We start from the raw sequence: 23,467 nt of genomic DNA, 5'->3' as shown, positions 1-23,467 counted from the left end.
TCAATTTTCCCTCCTACATAGGGCATAATGCCTGTAATATGAGGGAACAGGGATATAATGTCTGTAATATGAGGGAACAGGGACATAAAGCTGGTAATATGAGGGAACAGGAACATAATACCGGTAAGATGAGGGAACAGGGACATAATGACTGTAATATGAAGGAACAGGGACATAATGCCTGTAATATGAAGGAAGAGGGACATAATGCCGGTAAGATGAGGGAACAGGGACATAATGTCTGTAATATGAGGGAACAGGGACATAATGCCGGTAATTTGAAGGAACAGGGACATAATGCCGGTAATATGAAGGAGCAGGGACGTAATGCCGGTAATATGAAGGAACAAGGACAAAATGCCTGTAAGATGAGGGAACAGGGACATATTACCGACATTTTGTCCCTGTACCCTCCTTCAGGGGACATAATGCCAGTAATATGAGGGAACAGGGACATTATGCCTGCAATATGAGGGAACAGGGACATAATGCCGGTATTATGAAGGAACAGGGACAACATGCCTGTAAGATGAGGAAACAGGGACATAATGGCGGTAAGATGAGGGAACAGGGACATAATGCCTTTAATATGAAGGAACAGGGACATAATGCCTGTAATATGAGGGAACAGGGACATAATGCCTATAATATGAAGGAACAGGGACATAATGCCTGTAATATGAGGGAACAGGGACATAATACCGGTAATTAGAAGGAACAAGGACATAATGCCGGTAATATAAAGGAACAGGGACATAATGCCTGTAAGATTAGGGAACAGGGACATAATGGCGGTAATATGAAGGAACAGGGACATAAAGCCGGTAATATGAAGGAACAGGGACATAATGCCGGTATTATGAAGGAACAAGGAGATAATGCCTGTAATATGAGGGAACAGGGACATAATGTCGGTAATATGGAGGAACAGGGACATAAAGCCGGTAATATGAAGGAACTGGGAGATAATGCCGTTAATATGGATGAACAGGGACGTAATGCCGGTAACATGAGGGAACAGGGACATAATGCCTATAAGATGAGGGAAAAGGGACATAATGTCTGTAATATGAGGTAACATGGACATAATGCCGGTAATATGAAGGAACAGGGACATAATGCCGGTAATATGAAGGAACAAGGACATAATGCCGGTAATATGAAGGAACAGGGACATAATGCCGGTAAGATGAGGGAACAGGGACATAATACCTATAATATGAAGGAACAGGGACATAATGCCTGTAATATGAGGGAACAGGGACATAATGCCTGTAATATAAAGGAACAGGGTCAAAATGCCTGTAGAATGAGGGAACAGGGACATAATGCCTATAGTATGAAGGAACAGGGACATAATGCCGGTAATATGAGGGAACAGGGACATAATGGCAGTAATATGAAGGAACAGGGACATAATACCGGTAAGATGAACTAACAGGGACATAATGCCGGTAATATGAAGGAATAGGGACATAATGCCGGTAATATGAAGGAACAGGGACATAAAGCTGGTAATATGAAGGAACAGGGACATAATGCCGGTAATATGAAGGAACAAGGACATAATGCCTGTAATATGAAGGAACAGGGACATAATGCCGGCAATATGAAGGAACAAGGAGATAATGCTTGTAATATGAAGGAACAGGGACATAATGCCTGTAATATGAAGGAACAGGGACATAATGCCTGTAATATGAAGGAACAGTGACATAATGCCGGTAATATGAAGGAGCAGGGACGTAATGCCGGTAATACGAGGGAACAGGGACATAATGCCTGTAAGATGAGGGAACAGGGACATATTACCGGCATTTTGTCCCTGTACCCTCCTTCAGGGGAGATAATGCCAGTAATATGAGGGAACAGGGACATAATGCCAGTATTATGAAGGAACAGGGACATCATGCCTGTAAGATGAGGAAATAGGGACATATTGGCGGTAAGATGAGGGAACAGGGACATATTACTGGCATTATATCAATTTTCCCTCCTACATAGGGCATAATGCCTGTAATATGAGGGAACAGGGATATAATGTCTGTAATATGAGGGAACAGGGACATAAAGCCGGTAATATGAGGGAACAGGGACATAATGACTGTAATATGAAGGAACAGGGACATAATGCCTGTAATATGAAGGAACAGGGACATAATGCCGGTAAAATGAAGGAACAGGGACATAATGCCGGTAAGATGAGGGAACAGGGACATCATGCCTGTAAGATGAGGAAACAGGGACATATTGGCGGTAAGATGAGGGAACAGGGACATATTTCTGGCATTATATCAATTTTCCCTCCTACATAGGGCATAATGCCTGTAATATGAGGGAACAGGGACATAAAGCTGGTAATATGAGGGAACAGGAACATAATACCGGTAAGATGAGGGAACAGGGACATAATGACTGTAATATGAAGGAACAGGGACATAATGCCTGTAATATGAAGGAAGAGGGACATAATGCCGGTAAGATGAGGGAACAGGGACATAATGTCTGTAATATGAGGGAACAGGGACATAATGCCGGTAATTTGAAGGAACAGGGACATAATGCCGGTAATATGAAGGAGCAGGGACGTAATGCCGGTAATATGAAGGAACAAGGACAAAATGCCTGTAAGATGAGGGAACAGGGACATATTACCGACATTTTGTCCCTGTACCCTCCTTCAGGGGACATAATGCCAGTAATATGAGGGAACAGGGACATTATGCCTGTAATATGAGGGAACAGGGACATAATGCCGGTATTATGAAGGAACAGGGACAACATGCCTGTAAGATGAGGAAACAGGGACATAATGGCGGTAAGATGAGGGAACAGGGACATAATGCCTTTAATATGAAGGAACAGGGACATAATGCCTGTAATATGAGGGAACAGGGACATAATGCCTATAATATGAAGGAACAGGGACATAATGCCTGTAATATGAGGGAACAGGGACATAATACCGGTAATTAGAAGGAACAAGGACATAATGCCGGTAATATAAAGGAACAGGGACATAATGCCTGTAAGATTAGGGAACAGGGACATAATGGCGGTAATATGAAGGAACAGGGACATAAAGCCGGTAATATGAAGGAACAGGGACATAATGCCGGTATTATGAAGGAACAAGGAGATAATGCCTGTAATATGAGGGAACAGGGACATAATGTCGGTAATATGGAGGAACAGGGACATAAAGCCGGTAATATGAAGGAACAGGGAGATAATGCCGTTAATATGGATGAACAGGGACGTAATGCCGGTAACATGAGGGAACAGGGACATAATGCCTATAAGATGAGGGAAAAGGGACATAATGTCTGTAATATGAGGTAACATGGACATAATGCCGGTAATATGAAGGAACAGGGACATAATGCCGGTAATATGAAGGAACAAGGACATAATGTCTGTAATATGAAGGAACAGGGACATAATGCTGGTAATATGTAGGAACAGGGACATAATGCCTGTAATAAGAAGAAACAGGGACAAAATGCCTGTAATATGAAGGATAGGGGACATAATGCCGGTAATATGAAGGAACAGGGACATAATGCCTGTAATATAAAGGAACAGGGACGTAATTCCGGTAATATGAAGGAACAAGGACATGATGCCGGTAATATGAAGGAACATGGACATAATGCCGGTAATATGAAGGAACAGGGACATAATGCCTGTAATATGAAGGAACAGGGACATAATGCCTGTAATTTGAGGGAACAGGGACATAATGCCTGTAATTTAAGGGAACAGGGACATAATGCCTGTAATATGAGGGAACAGGGACATAATGCCTGTAATATGAAGGAACAGGGACATAATGCCTGTAATATGAAGGAATAGGGACATAATGCCTGTAATATGAAGAAACAGGGAAATAATGCCAGTAAGATGAGGGAACAGGGATATAATGCCGGTAATATGAAGGAACAGGGACATAATGACTGTAATAAGAAGGAACAGGGACATAATGCCTGTAATATGAGGAAACATGGACATAATGCCTGTAATATGAATGAACAGGGACATAATGCCGGTAATATGAAGGAACAGGGACACAATGCCGGTAATATGAGGGAATAGGGACATAATGCCTGTAAGATGAGGGAACAGGGACATAATGCCTGGAAGATGAGGGAACAGGGACATAACGCCGGTAGTATGAAGGGACACGGATATAATGCCTGTAGAATGAAGGAACAGGGACATAATGCCGGTAATATGAAAGAACAAGGACATAATGCCGGTAATATGAAGAAACAGGGGCATAATGCCTGTAATATGAAGGAACAGGGACATAATGTCGGTTAGATGAAGGAACAGGGATATAATGCTGGTAAGATGAGGGAACAGGGACGTAATGCCTGTAATATGAAGGAAAAGGGACATAATGAGGGAACAGGGACATAATGCCTGTAAGATGAGGGAACAGGGACAAAATGCCGGTAAGATGAGGGAACAGGGACATAATGCCTGTAATATGAAGGAACAGGGACATATTGCCTGTAATATGAAGGAACAGGGACTTAATGCCGGTAATATGAAGAGCATAGTCATAATGCCGGTAATATATAGGCACAGGGACAAAATGCCTGTAATATGAAGGAACAGGGACATAATGCCGGTAATATGAAGGAGCAGGGACGTAATGCCGGTAATACGAGGGAACAGGGACATAATGCCTGTAAGATGAGGGAACAGGGACATATTACCGGCATTTTGTCCCTGTACCTTCCTTCAGGGGACATAATGCCAGTAATATGAGGGAACAGGGACATAATGCCGGTATTATGAAGGAACAGGGACATCATGCCTGTAAGATGAGGAAACAGGGACATATTGGCGGTAAGATGAGGGAACAGGGACATATTTCTGGCATTATATCAATTTTCCCTCCTACATAGGGCATAATGCCTGTAATATGAGGGAACAGGGATATAATGTCTGTAATATGAGGGAACAGGGACATAAAGCTGGTAATATGAGGGAACAGGAACATAATACCGGTAAGATGAGGGAACAGGGACATAATGACTGTAATATGAAGGAACAGGGACATAATGCCTGTAATATGAAGGAAGAGGGACATAATGCCGGTAAGATGAGGGAACAGGGACATAATGTCTGTAATATGAGGGAACAGGGACATAATGCCGGTAATTTGAAGGAACAGGGACATAATGCCGGTAATATGAAGGAGCAGGGACGTAATGCCGGTAATATGAAGGAACAAGGACAAAATGCCTGTAAGATGAGGGAACAGGGACATATTACCGACATTTTGTCCCTGTACCCTCCTTCAGGGGACATAATGCCAGTAATATGAGGGAACAGGGACATTATGCCTGCAATATGAGGAAACAGGGACATAATGCCGGTATTATGAAGGAACAGGGACAACATGCCTGTAAGATGAGGAAACAGGGACATAATGGCGGTAAGATGAGGGAACAGGGACATAATGCCTTTAATATGAAGGAACAGGGACATAATGCCTGTAATATGAGGGAACAGGGACATAATGCCTATAATATGAAGGAACAGGGACATAATGCCTGTAATATGAGGGAACAGGGACATAATACCGGTAATTAGAAGGAACAAGGACATAATGCCGGTAATATAAAGGAACAGGGACATAATGCCTGTAAGATTAGGGAACAGGGACATAATGGCGGTAATATGAAGGAACAGGGACATAAAGCCGGTAATATGAAGGAACAGGGACATAATGCCGGTATTATGAAGGAACAAGGAGATAATGCCTGTAATATGAGGGAACAGGGACATAATGTCGGTAATATGGAGGAACAGGGACATAAAGCCGGTAATATGAAGGAACAGGGAGATAATGCCGTTAATATGGATGAACAGGGACGTAATGCCGGTAACATGAGGGAACAGGGACATAATGCCTATAAGATGAGGGAAAAGGGACATAATGTCTGTAATATGAGGTAACATGGACATAATGCCGGTAATATGAAGGAACAGGGACATAATGCCGGTAATATGAAGGAACAAGGACATAATGTCTGTAATATAAAGGAACAGGGACGTAATTCCGGTAATATGAAGGAACAAGGACATGATGCCGGTAATATGAAGGAACATGGACATAATGCCGGTAATATGAAGGAACAGGGACATAATGCCTGTAATATGAAGGAACAGGGACATAATGCCTGTAATTTGAGGGAACAGGGACATAATGCCTGTAATTTAAGGGAACAGGGACATAATGCCTGTAATATGAGGGAACAGGGACATAATGCCTGTAATATGAAGGAACAGGGACATAATGCCTGTAATATGAAGGAATAGGGACATAATGCCTGTAATATGAAGAAACAGGGAAATAATGCCAGTAAGATGAGGGAACAGGGATATAATGCCGGTAATATGAAGGAACAGGGACATAATGACTGTAATAAGAAGGAACAGGGACATAATGCCTGTAATATGAGGAAACATGGACATAATGCCTGTAATATGAATGAACAGGGACATAATGCCGGTAATATGAAGGAACAGGGACACAATGCCGGTAATATGAGGGAATAGGGACATAATGCCTGTAAGATGAGGGAACAGGGACATAATGCCTGGAAGATGAGGGAACAGGGACATAACGCCGGTAGTATGAAGGGACACGGATATAATGCCTGTAGAATGAAGGAACAGGGACATAATGCCGGTAATATGAAAGAACAAGGACATAATGCCGGTAATATGAAGAAACAGGGGCATAATGCCTGTAATATGAAGGAACAGGGACATAATGTCGGTTAGATGAAGGAACAGGGATATAATGCTGGTAAGATGAGGGAACAGGGACGTAATGCCTGTAATATGAAGGAAAAGGGACATAATGAGGGAACAGGGACATAATGCCTGTAAGATGAGGGAACAGGGACAAAATGCCGGTAAGATGAGGGAACAGGGACATAATGCCTGTAATATGAAGGAACAGGGACATATTGCCTGTAATATGAAGGAACAGGGACTTAATGCCGGTAATATGAAGAGCATAGTCATAATGCCGGTAATATATAGGCACAGGGACAAAATGCCTGTAATATGAAGGAACAGGGACATAATGCCGGTAATATGAAGGAGCAGGGACGTAATGCCGGTAATACGAGGGAACAGGGACATAATGCCTGTAAGATGAGGGAACAGGGACATATTACCGGCATTTTGTCCCTGTACCTTCCTTCAGGGGACATAATGCCAGTAATATGAGGGAACAGGGACATAATGCCGGTATTATGAAGGAACAGGGACATCATGCCTGTAAGATGAGGAAACAGGGACATATTGGCGGTAAGATGAGGGAACAGGGACATATTTCTGGCATTATATCAATTTTCCCTCCTACATAGGGCATAATGCCTGTAATATGAGGGAACAGGGATATAATGTCTGTAATATGAGGGAACAGGGACATAAAGCTGGTAATATGAGGGAACAGGAACATAATACCGGTAAGATGAGGGAACAGGGACATAATGACTGTAATATGAAGGAACAGGGACATAATGCCTGTAATATGAAGGAAGAGGGACATAATGCCGGTAAGATGAGGGAACAGGGACATAATGTCTGTAATATGAGGGAACAGGGACATAATGCCGGTAATTTGAAGGAACAGGGACATAATGCCGGTAATATGAAGGAGCAGGGACGTAATGCCGGTAATATGAAGGAACAAGGACAAAATGCCTGTAAGATGAGGGAACAGGGACATATTACCGACATTTTGTCCCTGTACCCTCCTTCAGGGGACATAATGCCAGTAATATGAGGGAACAGGGACATTATGCCTGCAATATGAGGAAACAGGGACATAATGCCGGTATTATGAAGGAACAGGGACAACATGCCTGTAAGATGAGGAAACAGGGACATAATGGCGGTAAGATGAGGGAACAGGGACATAATGCCTTTAATATGAAGGAACAGGGACATAATGCCTGTAATATGAGGGAACAGGGACATAATGCCTATAATATGAAGGAACAGGGACATAATGCCTGTAATATGAGGGAACAGGGACATAATACCGGTAATTAGAAGGAACAAGGACATAATGCCGGTAATATAAAGGAACAGGGACATAATGCCTGTAAGATTAGGGAACAGGGACATAATGGCGGTAATATGAAGGAACAGGGACATAAAGCCGGTAATATGAAGGAACAGGGACATAATGCCGGTATTATGAAGGAACAAGGAGATAATGCCTGTAATATGAGGGAACAGGGACATAATGTCGGTAATATGGAGGAACAGGGACATAAAGCCGGTAATATGAAGGAACAGGGAGATAATGCCGTTAATATGGATGAACAGGGACGTAATGCCGGTAACATGAGGGAACAGGGACATAATGCCTATAAGATGAGGGAAAAGGGACATAATGTCTGTAATATGAGGTAACATGGACATAATGCCGGTAATATGAAGGAACAGGGACATAATGCCGGTAATATGAAGGAACAAGGACATAATGCCGGTAATATGAAGGAACAGGGACATAATGCCGGTAAGATGAGGGAACAGGGACATAATACCTATAATATGAAGGAACAGGGACATAATGCCTGTAATATGAGGGAACAGGGACATAATGCCTGTAATATAAAGGAACAGGGTCAAAATGCCTGTAGAATGAGGGAACAGGGACATAATGCCTATAGTATGAAGGAACAGGGACATAATGCCGGTAATATGAGGGAACAGGGACATAATGGCAGTAATATGAAGGAACAGGGACATAATACCGGTAAGATGAACTAACAGGGACATAATGCCGGTAATATGAAGGAATAGGGACATAATGCCGGTAATATGAAGGAACAGGGACATAAAGCTGGTAATATGAAGGAACAGGGACATAATGCCGGTAATATGAAGGAACAAGGACATAATGCCTGTAATATGAAGGAACAGGGACATAATGCCGGTAATATGAAGGAACAAGGAGATAATGCTTGTAATATGAAGGAACAGGGACATAATGCCTGTAATATGAAGGAACAGGGACATAATGCCTGTAATATGAAGGAACAGTGACATAATGCCGGTAATATGAAGGAGCAGGGACGTAATGCCGGTAATACGAGGGAACAGGGACATAATGCCTGTAAGATGAGGGAACAGGGACATATTACCGGCATTTTGTCCCTGTACCCTCCTTCAGGGGAGATAATGCCAGTAATATGAGGGAACAGGGACATAATGCCAGTATTATGAAGGAACAGGGACATCATGCCTGTAAGATGAGGAAATAGGGACATATTGGCGGTAAGATGAGGGAACAGGGACATATTACTGGCATTATATCAATTTTCCCTCCTACATAGGGCATAATGCCTGTAATATGAGGGAACAGGGATATAATGTCTGTAATATGAGGGAACAGGGACATAAAGCCGGTAATATGAGGGAACAGGGACATAATGACTGTAATATGAAGGAACAGGGACATAATGCCTGTAATATGAAGGAACAGGGACATAATGCCGGTAAAATGAAGGAACAGGGACATAATGCCGGTAAGATGAGGGAACAGGGACATAATGTCTGTAATATGAGGGAACAGGGACATAATGCCGGTAATATGAAGGAACAGGGACATAATGCCGGTAATATGAAGGAACAGGGACATAATGCCGGTAATATGAAGGAGCATGGACGTAATGCCGGTAATATGAAGGAACAAGGACATAATGCCTGTAAGATGAGGGAACAGGGTCATATTACCGGCATTTTGTCCCTGTACCCTCATTCAGGGGACATAATGCCAGTAATATGAGGGAACAGGGACATTATGCCTGTAATATGAGGGAACATGGACATAATGCCGGTATTATGAAGGAACAGGGACAACATGCCTGTAAAGATGAGGAAACAGGGACATAATGGCGGTAAGATGAGGGAACAGGGACATAATGCCTTTAATATGAAGGAACAGGGACATAATGTCTGTAATATGAGGGAACAGGGACATAATGCCTATAATATGAAGGAACAGGGACATAATGCCTGTAATATGAGGGAACAGGGACATAATGCCGGTAATATGAAGGGACAGGGATATAAAGCCTGTAATATGAAGGAGCAGGGACATAATTCCGGTAATTAGAAGGAACAAGGACATAATGCCTGTAAGATGAGGGAACAGTGACATAATGGCGGTAATATGAAGGAACAGGGACATATAGCCGGTAATATGAAGGAACAGGGGCATAATGCCGGTAATATGAAGGAACAAGGAGATAATGCCTGTAATATGAAGGAACAGGGACGTAGTGACGGCAATATGAAGGAACAGGGACATAATGTCGGAAATATGGAGGAACAGGGACGTAATGCCGGTAACATGAGGGAACAGGAACATAATGCCTGTAAGATGAGGGAACAGGGACATAATGTCTGTAATATGAGGGAACATGGACATAATGCCGGTAATATGAAGGAACAGGGACATAATGCCGGTAACATGAAGGAACAGGGACATAATGCCTGTAATATGAAGGAACAGGGACATAGTGCTGGTATTATAAAGGAACAGGGACATCATGCCTGTAAGATGAGGGAACAGGAACATAATACCGGTAAGATGAGGGAACAGGGACATAATGCCTGTAATTTGAAGGAACAGGGACATAATGCCGGTAAAATGAAGGAACAGGGATATAATGCCGGTAAGATGAGGGAACAGGGACATAATGCCTGTAATATGAAGGAACAGGGACATAATGCCGGTAAAATGAAGGAACAGGGATATAATGCCGGTAAGATGAGGGATCAGGGACATCATGTCTGTAATATGAGGGAACAGGGACATAATGTCGGTAATATAAAGGAACAGGGACGTAATGCCGGTAATATGAAGGAACAGGGACATAATGCCGGTAATATGAAGAAAAAAATAGATAATGCCTGTAATATGAAGGAACAGGGACGTAATGACGGCAATATGAAGGAACAGGGACATAATGTCGGTAATATGGAGGAACAGGGACGTAATGCCAGTAAAATGAGGGAACAGGGACATAATGCCTGTAAGATGAGGGAACAGGGACATAATGTCTGTAATATGAGGGAACAGGGACATAATGGCGGTAATATGAAGTAACAGGGACATAATGCCTGTAATATGAAGGAACCGGGACATAATGCCGGTAATATGAAGGAAAAAGGACATAATGCCGGTAATATGAAGGAACAGGGACAAAATGCCTGTAATATGAAGGAACAGGGACATAATGCTGGTAATATGAAGGAACAGGGACATAATGCTGGTAATATGAAGGAACAGGGACATAATGCCGGTAATATGAAGGAGCAGGGACGTAATGCCGGTAATACGAGGAACAAGGACATAATGCCTGTAAGATGAGGGTACAGGGACATATTACCGGCATTTTGTTCCTGTACGCTTCTTCAGGGGACATAATGCCAGTAATATGAGGGAACAGGGACATAATGCCGGTATTATGAAGGAACAGGGACATCATGCCTGTAAGATGAGGAAACAGGGACATATTGGCGGTAAGATGAGGGAACAGGGACATATTACTGGAATTATATCAATGTTCCCTCCTACATAGGGCATAATGCCTGTAATATGAGGGAACAGGGACAGTATGCCTGTAATATGAGGGAACAGGGACATAATGTCGGTAATATAAAGGAACAGGGACATAATGCCGCTAATATGAAGGAACAGGGACATAATGCCTGTAAGATGAGGAAACAGGGACATATTGGCGGTAAGATGAGGGAACAGGGACATAATGCCGGTAATATGAAGGAACAGGATCATAATGCCTGTAATATGAAGGAACAGGGACATAATGCCTGTAATATGAAGGAACAGGGACATAATGCCGGTAATATGATTGTACATGGTCATAATTCCGGTAATATGAAGGCACAGGGACAAAATGCCTTTAATATGATTGAACAGGGACATAATGCCGGTAATATAAAGGAGCAGGGACGTAATGCCGGTAATACGAGGGAACAGGGACATAATGCCTGTAACATGAGGGAACAGGGACATATTACCGGCATTTTGTCCCTGTACCCTCCTTCAGGGGACATAATGCCAGTAATATGAGGGAACAGGGACATAATGCCGGTATTATGAAGGAACAGGGACATCATGCCTGTAAGATGAGGAAACCGGGACATATTGGCGGTAAGATGAGGGAACAGGGACATATTACTGGAATTATATCAATTTTCCCTCCTACATAGGGCATAATGCCTGTAATATGAGGGAACAGGGACATAATGCCTGTAATATGAGGGAACAGGGACATAATGTCGGTAATATAAAGGAACAGGGACATAATGCCGCTAATATGAAGGAACAGGGACATAATGCTGGTAAGATGAGGGAACAGGGCCATAATGCCGGTATTATGAAGGAACAGGGACATCATGCCTGTAAGATGAGGAAACAGGGACATATTGGCGGTAAGATGAGGGAACAGGGACATAATGCCGGTAATATGAAGGAACAGGATCATAATGCCTGTAATATGAAGGAACAGGGACATAATGCCGGTATTATGAAGGAACAGGGACATCATGCCTGTAAGATGAGGAAACAGGGACATATTGGCGGTAAGATGAGGGAACAGGGACATAATGCCGGTAATATGAAGGAACAGGATCATAATGCCTGTAATATGAAGGAACAGGGACATAATGCCGCTAATATGAAGGAACAAGGACATAATGTTGGTAATATGAAGCAACGGGACATAATGCCGGTAAGATGAGGGAACAGGGACATAATGTCGGTAATATGGAGGAACAGGGACGTAATGGCAGTAACATGAGGGAACAGGGACATAATGCCTGTAATATGAGGGAACAGGGACATAATGCCAGTAATATGAAGGAACAGGGACATAATGCCTGTAATATGAGGGAACAGGGACATAATGCCTATAATATGAAGGAACAGGGACATAATGCCTGTAATATGAAGGAACAGGGACATAATGCCGCTAATATGAAGGAACAAGGACATAATGTTGGTAATATGAAGCAACGGGACATAATGCCGGTAAGATGAGGGAACAGGGACATAATGTCGGTAATATGGAGGAACAGGGACGTAATGCCAGTAACATGAGGGAACAGGGACATAATGCCTGTAATATGAGGGAACAGGGACATAATGCCAGTAATATGAAGGAACAGGGACATAATGCCTGTAATATGAGGGAACAGGGACATAATGCCTATAATATGAAGGAACAGGGACATAATGCCTGTAATATGAGGGAACAGGGACATAATGCCTATAATATGAAGGAACAGGGACATAATGCCTGTAATATGAGGGAACAGGGACATAATGCCTGTAATATGAAGGAACAGGGACATAATGCCTGTAATATGAAGGAACAGGGACATAATGCCGGTAATTAGAAGGAACAAGGACATAATGCCGGTAATATAAAGGAACAGGGACATAATGCCTGTAAGATGAGGAAACAGGGACATAATGCCTGTAATATGAGGGAACAGGGATATAATGTCTGTAATATGAGGGAACAGGGACATAAAGCCGGTAATATGAGGGAACAGGGACATAATGACTGTAATATGAAGGAACAGGGACATAATGCCTGTAATATGAAGGAACAGGGACATAATGCCGGTAAAATGAAGGAACAGGGACATAATGCCGGTAAGATGAGGGAACAGGGACATAATGTCTGTAATATGAGGGAACAGGGACATAATGCCGGTAATATGAAGGAACAGGGACATAATGCCGGTAATATGAAGGAACAGGGACATAATGCCGGTAATATGAAGGAGCATGGACGTAATGCCGGTAATATGAAGGAACAAGGACATAATGCCTGTAAGATGAGGGAACAGGGTCATATTACCGGCATTTTGTCCCTGTACCCTCCTTCAGGGGACATAATGCCAGTAATATGAGGGAACAGGGACATTATGCCTGTAATATGAGGGAACATGGACATAATGCCGGTATTATGAAGGAACAGGGACAACATGCCTGTAAAGATGAGGAAACAGGGACATAATGGCGGTAAGATGAGGGAACAGGGACATAATGCCTTTAATATGAAGGAACAGGGACATAATGTCTGTAATATGAGGGAACAGGGACATAATGCCTATAATATGAAGGAACAGGGACATAATGCCTGTAATATGAGGGAACAGGGACATAATGCCGGTAATATGAAGGGACAGGGATATAAAGCCTGTAATATGAAGGAGCAGGGACATAATTCCGGTAATTAGAAGGAACAAGGACATAATGCCTGTAAGATGAGGGAACAGTGACATAATGGCGGTAATATGAAGGAACAGGGACATATAGCCGGTAATATGAAGGAACAGGGGCATAATGCCGGTAATATGAAGGAACAAGGAGATAATGCCTGTAATATGAAGGAACAGGGACGTAGTGACGGCAATATGAAGGAACAGGGACATAATGTCGGAAATATGGAGGAACAGGGACGTAATGCCGGTAACATGAGGGAACAGGAACATAATGCCTGTAAGATGAGGGAACAGGGACATAATGTCTGTAATATGAGGGAACATGGACATAATGCCGGTAATATGAAGGAACAGGGACATAATGCCGGTAACATGAAGGAACAGGGACATAATGCCTGTAATATGAAGGAACAGGGACATAGTGCTGGTATTATAAAGGAACAGGGACATCATGCCTGTAAGATGAGGGAACAGGAACATAATACCGGTAAGATGAGGGAACAGGGACATAATGCCTGTAATTTGAAGGAACAGGGACATAATGCCGGTAAAATGAAGGAACAGGGATATAATGCCGGTAAGATGAGGGAACAGGGACATAATGCCTGTAATATGAAGGAACAGGGACATAATGCCGGTAAAATGAAGGAACAGGGATATAATGCCGGTAAGATGAGGGAACAGGGACATCATGTCTGTAATATGAGGGAACAGGGACATAATGTCGGTAATATAAAGGAACAGGGACGTAATGCCGGTAATATGAAGGAACAGGGACATAATGCCGGTAATATGAAGAAAAAAATAGATAATGCCTGTAATATGAAGGAACAGGGACGTAATGACGGCAATATGAAGGAACAGGGACATAATGTCGGTAATATGGAGGAACAGGGACGTAATGCCAGTAAAATGAGGGAACAGGGACATAATGCCTGTAAGATGAGGGAACAGGGACATAATGTCTGTAATATGAGGGAACAGGGACATAATGGCGGTAATATGAAGTAACAGGGACATAATGCCTGTAATATGAAGGAACCGGGACATAATGCCGGTAATATGAAGGAAAAAGGACATAATGCCGGTAATATGAAGGAACAGGGACAAAATGCCTGTAATATGAAGGAACAGGGACATAATGCTGGTAATATGAAGGAACAGGGACATAATGCTGGTAATATGAAGGAACAGGGACATAATGCCGGTAATATGAAGGAGCAGGGACGTAATGCCGGTAATACGAGGAACAAGGACATAATGCCTGTAAGATGAGGGTACAGGGACATATTACCGGCATTTTGTTCCTGTACGCTTCTTCAGGGGACATAATGCCAGTAATATGAGGGAACAGGGACATAATGCCGGTATTATGAAGGAACAGGGACATCATGCCTGTAAGATGAGGAAACAGGGACATATTGGCGGTAAGATGAGGGAACAGGGACATATTACTGGAATTATATCAATGTTCCCTCCTACATAGGGCATAATGCCTGTAATATGAGGGAACAGGGACAGTATGCCTGTAATATGAGGGAACAGGGACATAATGTCGGTAATATAAAGGAACAGGGACATAATGCCGCTAATATGAAGGAACAGGGACATAATGCCTGTAAGATGAGGAAACAGGGACATATTGGCGGTAAGATGAGGGAACAGGGACATAATGCCGGTAATATGAAGGAACAGGATCATAATGCCTGTAATATGAAGGAACAGGGACATAATGCCTGTAATATGAAGGAACAGGGACATAATGCCGGTAATATGATTGTACATAGTCATAATTCCGGTAATATGAAGGCACAGGGACAAAATGCCTTTAATATGATTGAACAGGGACATAATGCCGGTAATATAAAGGAGCAGGGACGTAATGCCGGTAATACGAGGGAACAGGGACATAATGCCTGTAACATGAGGGAACAGGGACATATTACCGGCATTTTGTCCCTGTACCCTCCTTCAGGGGACATAATGCCAGTAATATGAGGGAACAGGGACATAATGCCGGTATTATGAAGGAACAGGGACATCATGCCTGTAAGATGAGGGAACAGGGACATAATGCCAGTAATATGAAGGAACAGGGACATGAAGCCTGTAATATGAAGGATAAGGGACATAATGCCTGTAATATAAGGGAACAGGGACATAAAGCCTCTAATATGAAGGAACAGGGACATAATGCCGGTATTATGAAGGAACAGGGACATCATGCCTGTAAGATGAGGGAACAGGGACATAATGCCGGTAATATGAAGGAACAGGGACATGAAGCCTGTAATATGAAGGATCAGGGACATCATGCCTGTAATATAAGGGAACAGGGACATAAAGCCTGTAATATGAAGGAACAGGGACATGAAGCCTGTAATATGAAGGATCAGGGACATAATGCCTGTAATATGAAGGAACAGGGACATAATGCCTGTAATATTAGGGAACAGGGGCATAATGCCTGGTAGATGAGGGAACAGGGACATAAAGCCTGTAATGTGAAGGAACAGGGACATAATGCCTGTAATATGAAGGAACAGGGACATAATGCCTGTAATATGAGGGAACAGGGGCATAATGCCTGGTAGATGAGGGAACAGGGACATAAAGCCGGTAATATGAAGGAACAGGGACATAATGCCTCGAAGATGAGGGAACAGGGACATATTACCGGCATTGTGTCCCTGTACCCTCCTGCAGGAGACATAATGGCCGTAATATTAGGGGACAGGGACAATACTACGGTGTCTTGTCTTTTGCCGGCTTAATGTAGTACGAGAGGAACACACAGTGTCTGTTCCCTCCTCTGTGCTAGGTTATAGTTATACAGGTGGAGAAGTCTCTAGTGTCCTGTCTGTGTCCGGGTAATGTACTGCTGGAGGAGCAGGTTTTGGGGTCTGGCCTGTGTCAGGTTATTTTAGTAAAGGAGGAGCAGACTTGTGCCTTTTATGTGCTGGGAAGTTGTAATACAGGTGGAGCAGACGCTGGTGTCTTGCCTCTGACGACTTATTGTAACATAGGTAGAGCAAACTCTGGTGTTTCCTCTGTGCTGGGTTATTGTAACACAGGTGGAGCAGTTTCTGGTGTCTCCTCTGTGCCAAGTTACAGTAAGACAGGCGGAAGACACTCCGACATCGCGTCTGTGCCGGGTTACCCTTCTGGGCTCTCTGCAGCTCCAGGTCGCCCCCGCATCGGACAATCAGCTTCCCGCACGTTAGACATTGTGGTAAAGAACCCTGTGATAGTGACAAGTGTCGGGAATAGAGGGAACGAGCTCCCGCAAACACATTTATCTTGTCCGATCACAGCGACGTGCAGATCGGCAGAACTATGGCAGAGATCCCGGGGCCTCCTCCCGGCTCCTTCCCAGCATCTCTGCCAGTGAAGGCTAGAAATGAGTAGGAGAAATGTCAGGGAGGGGGAAGTCACGTAGAGAGCCCGCTCGCCCGGCCGCTTCTAGTCGGAAAGGGCTCTTATCCCGGGCAGGGAAGCACAAGGGGAGAGCGGAGCTTCACTCCTGTCAGATGAGGAAAGGGAGGACATGTGATCAGTGTCAGCCAATAGACGCTCAGGACAATCGCAGCCAATCACCGAGCAGCTGCTGTACATATAAGAGGCGCCCCCATCTCTGTTCTCAGAGTTTTTCCCTCGCAGAATAATTGTTTTAGTGGATTCCCGTGTTATACGATGGCAGAGACCGCACCAGCCGCCGCTGTTCCTCTCACCGAGCCGGCCGCCAAATCCAAGAATCAGCCGAAAAAACCTGCAGCAGGGGGCGCCAAGAAAACCAAAAAACCCTCCGGTCCCAGCGTGTCCGAGCTCATCATGAAAGCCGTGTCCGCCTCCAAAGAGCGCAGTGGGGTGTCTCTGGCCGCCCTGAAGAAGGCTCTGGCTGCTGGAGGATACGATGTAGACAAGAACAACAGCCGCCTGAAGATGGCGCTCAAGACTCTGGTGACCAAGGAAACCCTTCTCCAGGTGAAAGGCAGCGGCGCCTCCGGCTCCTTCAAGCTGAACAAGAAGCAACTGGAGACTAAGGACAAAGCGGTCAAGAAGAAGCCGGCGGCTGCTGCCAAATCCCCGAAGAAGACTCCGGCCAAGAGCCTGACAAAGGCCAAGAGGCCTGCCGCTGCCAAGAAGGTGGCGAAGAGCCCCAAGAAGCCAAAACCTGCCCCCAAGAAAATAACAAAGAGCCCAGCAAAGAAGGCGGCAAAGCCCAAAGCTGCCAAGAGTCCGGCTAAGAAAGCTGCCAAGAGTCCGGCTAAGAAAGCTGCCAAGAGTCCGGCTAAGAAAGCTGCCAAGAGTCCGGCTAAGAAAGCTGCCAAGAGTCCGGCTAAGAAAGCTGCCAAGAGTCCGGCTAAGAAAGCTGCCAAGATTCCGGCTAAGAAGGCGTCTAAGTCCAGGAAGACCGTGACGAAGAAATAACCGAGAGCCGCCCGCTACTTGTCCCACAAAGGCTCTTTTCAGAGCCACCACCTTCTCCCCGGCAGAGCTGTATGATCACTGGCCGCTGTTTCCTCCGGTACAGACAGCAGCGCGATCCTGAGATAAAGGAGGCGCTATCATCGCGTGTGCACGGAGGAGCTTCATGTCCCTGTTACTCTATGACAAGTGTCATTTCTGGTCATCTGCGCTGAACGCCATAGCTGCTGTATCCAGACCTCCACAGTGTCCGTCCCGTCACTATGGTGTAACATCCAGGCAGAGTTTATCAGGTCACAGTCCACCAGGTGTAATGTGTGAATAAGGACCGGGGCAGCAATAGACTTGTAGCTTACAGCACAGGATCCACGTGAAGGAGGCCGATGGTTTACACTCTCTCCGGTGTAAATAGAGCACAATGTCCCCTGCTCCTCATTGCACGTGGTGGATGGTGACCCTTATATGCTGCCTCTGGATGCGGGGCACAGTGTCCTGTGTAAGGATGGGGTAGGGGATTTTCCTTTTGTGTGATCTATAAAACCACTGCAGCGGCGGATGATGGGGAAGTAGTCTCTTATATAACGCTGTGTACGTGATCTGCGGACATGGAAATACAGTGAGCTGTTACTGATGATAACTAATTCGCAGAGAGCTGGAGAAATGATCTTATTAACGCCCCCTGCTGTACAAGCTGCGTCTGGACATCATGTAAACCGGTGTCCGCCTCTTCGGAACGGTGATTGGTCGCGAATATCACATTTGCTTTGTCGGGCGCATATTTTTTATGAACAAGCCAATAGAATGTAGGGGTGTGCCTTTCATGGACCAATGAGGACACCCACAAGTATATAAATTCTCTGCTCTTTCCTCTCCTCGTATCAGTCTACTAGTGTGCACGTTGTTGGAGAGCTATGGCCAGAACAAAGCAGACTGCGCGTAAATCCACCGGCGGGAAAGCGCCCCGCAAGCAGCTGGCTACTAAAGCTGCACGGAAGAGCGCTCCCGCTACCGGCGGAGTGAAGAAGCCTCATCGTTACCGCCCGGGCACAGTCGCTCTCCGTGAAATCCGCCGCTACCAGAAGTCCACCGAGCTTCTTATCCGTAAGCTGCCCTTCCAGCGCCTGGTGCGAGAGATCGCTCAGGACTTCAAGACCGATCTGCGCTTCCAGAGCTCAGCAGTCATGGCTCTGCAGGAGGCCAGCGAGGCTTATCTGGTCGGACTGTTTGAGGATACCAACCTGTGCGCCATCCACGCCAAGAGGGTCACCATCATGCCCAAAGACATTCAACTGGCCCGCAGGATTCGTGGGGAGAGGGCTTAGGTCTGAACCCGGCACAGACTACAACACAAAGGCTCTTTTCAGAGCCACCAAATTCTCCCTCAAACGAGCTGAATCCTTTTCCTCAGTTAATTCTACCGCGACTCTCCCGCTGGCTTCTCGGTGCTCTGCTATTAATATGTGGAGGTGCCATGTTAACCCTTTCAGTGCTTAGTTAGCGCCATTTACACTATAACCAGTCCCCGTCTCTAGCACTCACGTTATCCGGCCCTTTCAGCAGTCCTGTCATGTGTTATGCCGGCTGTCTGCTCTGTATTCATCACCTCCCTCTCCGGCTGTATCGCAGTGATAACCCGCCCCACTCCTCACTGATGACTGCACATCGCTCTTCCTATAATAACCTCCGCTGCTGCTGCGAGGAATGACGCCGTTATGTGCGGCTAATGATCCTCCGCTGACCAGTGTGTGCGGAGTCCTTGTTCCCTACTCCTTGTAAAGGCAAACCAGGCGCAGCGTGTAGGGTGGGGGAGCAGGTATCCTCCGCCCGGTGTGAACACAAGCGCAGGGGAATTCTACTCTTATTCTGTGAGGTCATGATCATCGGGTGTAGTCCTGGTCACCGTTGTAAATCAGAGATCTAAACCCATTAACACTGCCCGAGTCTTCTCCCTATTCATTCTATAAAGCCGTTGTGGTGCTGGTGGCCTGAGGGGTGATCTGCGTGCACACAAATCCTGAACCAGACGGCAGATAACGAGCAGCCGCCATACTAATCCAAGACGTCACGCTTGTTCCTTGTTTCCCTTAACATTACTCTTTAGATTTGGGGCAGATAGAGAATACACAGCAGTCGCGCTATAAACGGGAAAAGAGCGGCCGGTATTGTAAAATGAACGTGAAATTCAAAATCTGAGTTAAGCCAATCAAAGGGAGGGTGAGGGATTGGTAATGTGAATTTACTGAAAGAAACGCCCCGGAAGTGACATAAATAACAGTTTTCTCTCTGGTCCACCCAAGGTCTATATAAAGACGCGCCCCGCCGTTCTCGGTACAATATTTCTCTTTAGCTCCAGCTTACAGGATGTCTGGTCGTGGTAAAGGAGGAAAAGGTCTCGGAAAGGGCGGTGCTAAGCGGCATAGGAAGGTGCTCCGTGATAACATCCAGGGCATCACCAAGCCTGCAATCCGCCGTCTAGCTCGCAGGGGAGGCGTCAAACGCATCTCCGGTCTCATCTATGAAGAGACTCGCGGCGTCCTGAAGGTTTTCCTGGAGAACGTCATCCGTGACGCCGTCACCTACACCGAGCACGCTAAGAGGAAGACCGTCACCGCTATGGACGTGGTGTACGCGCTCAAACGCCAGGGCCGCACTCTCTACGGCTTCGGAGGTTAATTCCGCTCCTGTTCTGCTCCATCTTACACAACACAAAGGCTCTTCTCAGAGCCGCCACATCATCTATAGATCAGCTATGATGTCTGATGGTGACCGCTCGTGTATCTGAGCAGTGACCTTCTACTTCTATATACACGGGGGTAGGGGCTTCCACCTTTGTCTTCCAGTGAGGAGCCGGGTATGTGGACTGCAGTGTGTCCCCTAATAGCGTCCTAGAAGCAGCTGACTGAATTGGGTCTTAGACCCGGGAATGTTAATGTGAAGGGAAAGAGTACCTTAGTGCTATACTTGCTGCCGAGTGATCCTCCGGCAGGAAAACACATCCTCGTAGCGGCGCTGCCGGACGCCGTTTGTGCCGATGCCTGCACGTACAGGAGTGGCAGAAACTCACCGCTGAATATCCGCTGTATAAGCGCCCGAGCAGTGGATCAAACAGCGGACTTGCGGTGTTGCTTCTTCGGCGTCCAGCTTGCTGCTGGGCAACGTGCTTTCCGCAATCCTTGGAGAGAGGGCCAGTGTTTTCTTAGCTGCTGTCACTGCTACTAATGTTACCAGATTCTTACAACAAACAATAAATCTGTTACTGGGACCAACTTTGACACAAGTATCGGCTCGGCCCGTGTCTCATTCTGCCGGACGGCTGGGATTAATAAGGCTGCTGGCAATAAATCTGTTAACCTCTAGTACTAATAATGAATCTGTCTGCTGTCCCTATATAGGACTCACTTTATTACAGTAACGCGTGCAGTTTCTTGGGGCATGACCACACATGGCGGAATTCCTCCGCAACTGTCCGCATCAATGCCGCACAGAATCTGCGTTGCAGATTCTGCAGCGGATCTGCACAAAATGTGCAGAAAATTGATGCGGACTGGCCGCTGCGGACTGCAGGAAAAGTGCTTCTCTTCTCCCTATTCAGTGCAGGATAGAGAGAAGGGACAGCACTTTCCCTAGTGAAAGTCAAAGAAATTCATACTTACCGCCCGTTGTCTTGGTGACGCGTCCCTCTTTCGGCATCCGGCCCGACCTCCCTGGATGACGCTCCAGTCCATGTGACCGCTGCAGCCTGTGCTTGGCCTGTGATTGGCTGCAGCCGTCACTTACACTGAAACGTCATCCTGGGAGGCCGGACTGGAGACAGACGCAGGGAGTTCTCGGTAAGTATGAACTTATATTTTTTTTTTACAGATACATGTATATTGAGATCGGTAGTCACTGTCCCGGGTGCAGAAACAGTTACTGCCGATCGCGTAACTCTTTCAGCACCCTGGACAGTGACTATTTACAGACGTCTCCTAGCAACGCTCCCGTCATTACGGGAGCCCCATTGACTTCCTCAGTCTGGCTGTAGACCTAGAAATACATAGGTCCAGCCAGAATGAAGAAATGTCATGGTAGTAAAAACAATACGCTCCGCAGCACACATAAGATCTGCGGACTTCATTGCGGAATTTTGACTCTCCATTGAAGTCAATGTAGAAATTCCGCCATGAGTCCGCAACCAGTCCGCCACTGCTCCGCAACAGACAGAGCATGCTGCGGACACCAAATTCCGCTCCGCAGCCTATGCTCCGCAGCGGAATTGTACGCATCGTGTAAACGAACACTGCTAAATTAAAGTGAAAGTCAATGGAGAAACGGCTCCGCTGCGGATTAACGCTGCGGAGTGTCCGCAGCGGAATTTAAGTGAAATTCCGCCATGTGTGAACCCGCCCTTGCAGAGCAACATTTAGTGAGACGCATTCAATGAATGAAAAAGGACAAAACTGATGCAGCTGATACGGCATTTTACAAGATCAAAACCCAATGTTGGAGGGGCCGTGTTTTCCAAGCTGCTCTCATTGCTACAAATGTTACGAGATTTTCAAAACAAACTACCAATTTGTAGCACCAAGTTCCACATAAGTATGGACTTGCATTGTCTTGTATGTCACTTTGCCAGACTGCTGGTATAATCGAGCTGCTGGCAATACAATGACAGGAAACAGAAAGCACCTATTTCTACTTCGTACTAACACTGTGCGTTATCTATACTTAGGACTCACCTCATCCCACT

The 23,467-nt window shown here is 45.4% G+C and overlaps 3 protein-coding genes across 3 annotated transcripts; all 3 read left to right on the top strand.

Moving 5' to 3' along the window:
* Window positions 1–18,003: 18,003 nt before the first annotated feature.
* Window positions 18,004–18,741, top strand: LOC142698044 (histone H1.01-like). Its single transcript, XM_075847773.1, has one exon. The coding sequence runs from the start codon at window positions 18,004–18,006 to the stop codon at window positions 18,739–18,741; it is 738 nt and encodes a 245-aa protein (XP_075703888.1).
* A 908-nt stretch (window positions 18,742–19,649) lies between these two features.
* LOC142698046 (histone H3) lies at window positions 19,650–20,060 on the top strand. The gene has a single exon (XM_075847774.1). The coding sequence runs from the start codon at window positions 19,650–19,652 to the stop codon at window positions 20,058–20,060; it is 411 nt and encodes a 136-aa protein (XP_075703889.1).
* Window positions 20,061–21,099: 1,039 nt separating this feature from the next.
* On the top strand, window positions 21,100–21,411 carry LOC142698050 (histone H4). The gene has a single exon (XM_075847778.1). It carries the CDS (start codon window positions 21,100–21,102, stop codon window positions 21,409–21,411), a length of 312 nt encoding a protein of 103 aa, XP_075703893.1.
* Window positions 21,412–23,467: the final 2,056 nt, after the last annotated feature.

This window comes from Rhinoderma darwinii, assembly GCF_050947455.1.
Source record: "Rhinoderma darwinii isolate aRhiDar2 chromosome 11 unlocalized genomic scaffold, aRhiDar2.hap1 SUPER_11_unloc_3, whole genome shotgun sequence".
NCBI lineage: Eukaryota > Metazoa > Chordata > Amphibia > Anura > Rhinodermatidae > Rhinoderma > Rhinoderma darwinii.
Note: the sequence above shows the minus strand (reverse complement) of the source record. Positions and strands in the feature narration are given on the sequence as shown.

Coding starts and splice junctions, on each gene's coding strand:
- LOC142698044 (XM_075847773.1), top strand. CDS start 18,004: ATGGCAGAGACCGCACCAGCCGCCGCTGTTCCTCTCACCGAGCCGGCC.
- LOC142698050 (XM_075847778.1), top strand. CDS start 21,100: ATGTCTGGTCGTGGTAAAGGAGGAAAAGGTCTCGGAAAGGGCGGTGCT.
- LOC142698046 (XM_075847774.1), top strand. CDS start 19,650: ATGGCCAGAACAAAGCAGACTGCGCGTAAATCCACCGGCGGGAAAGCG.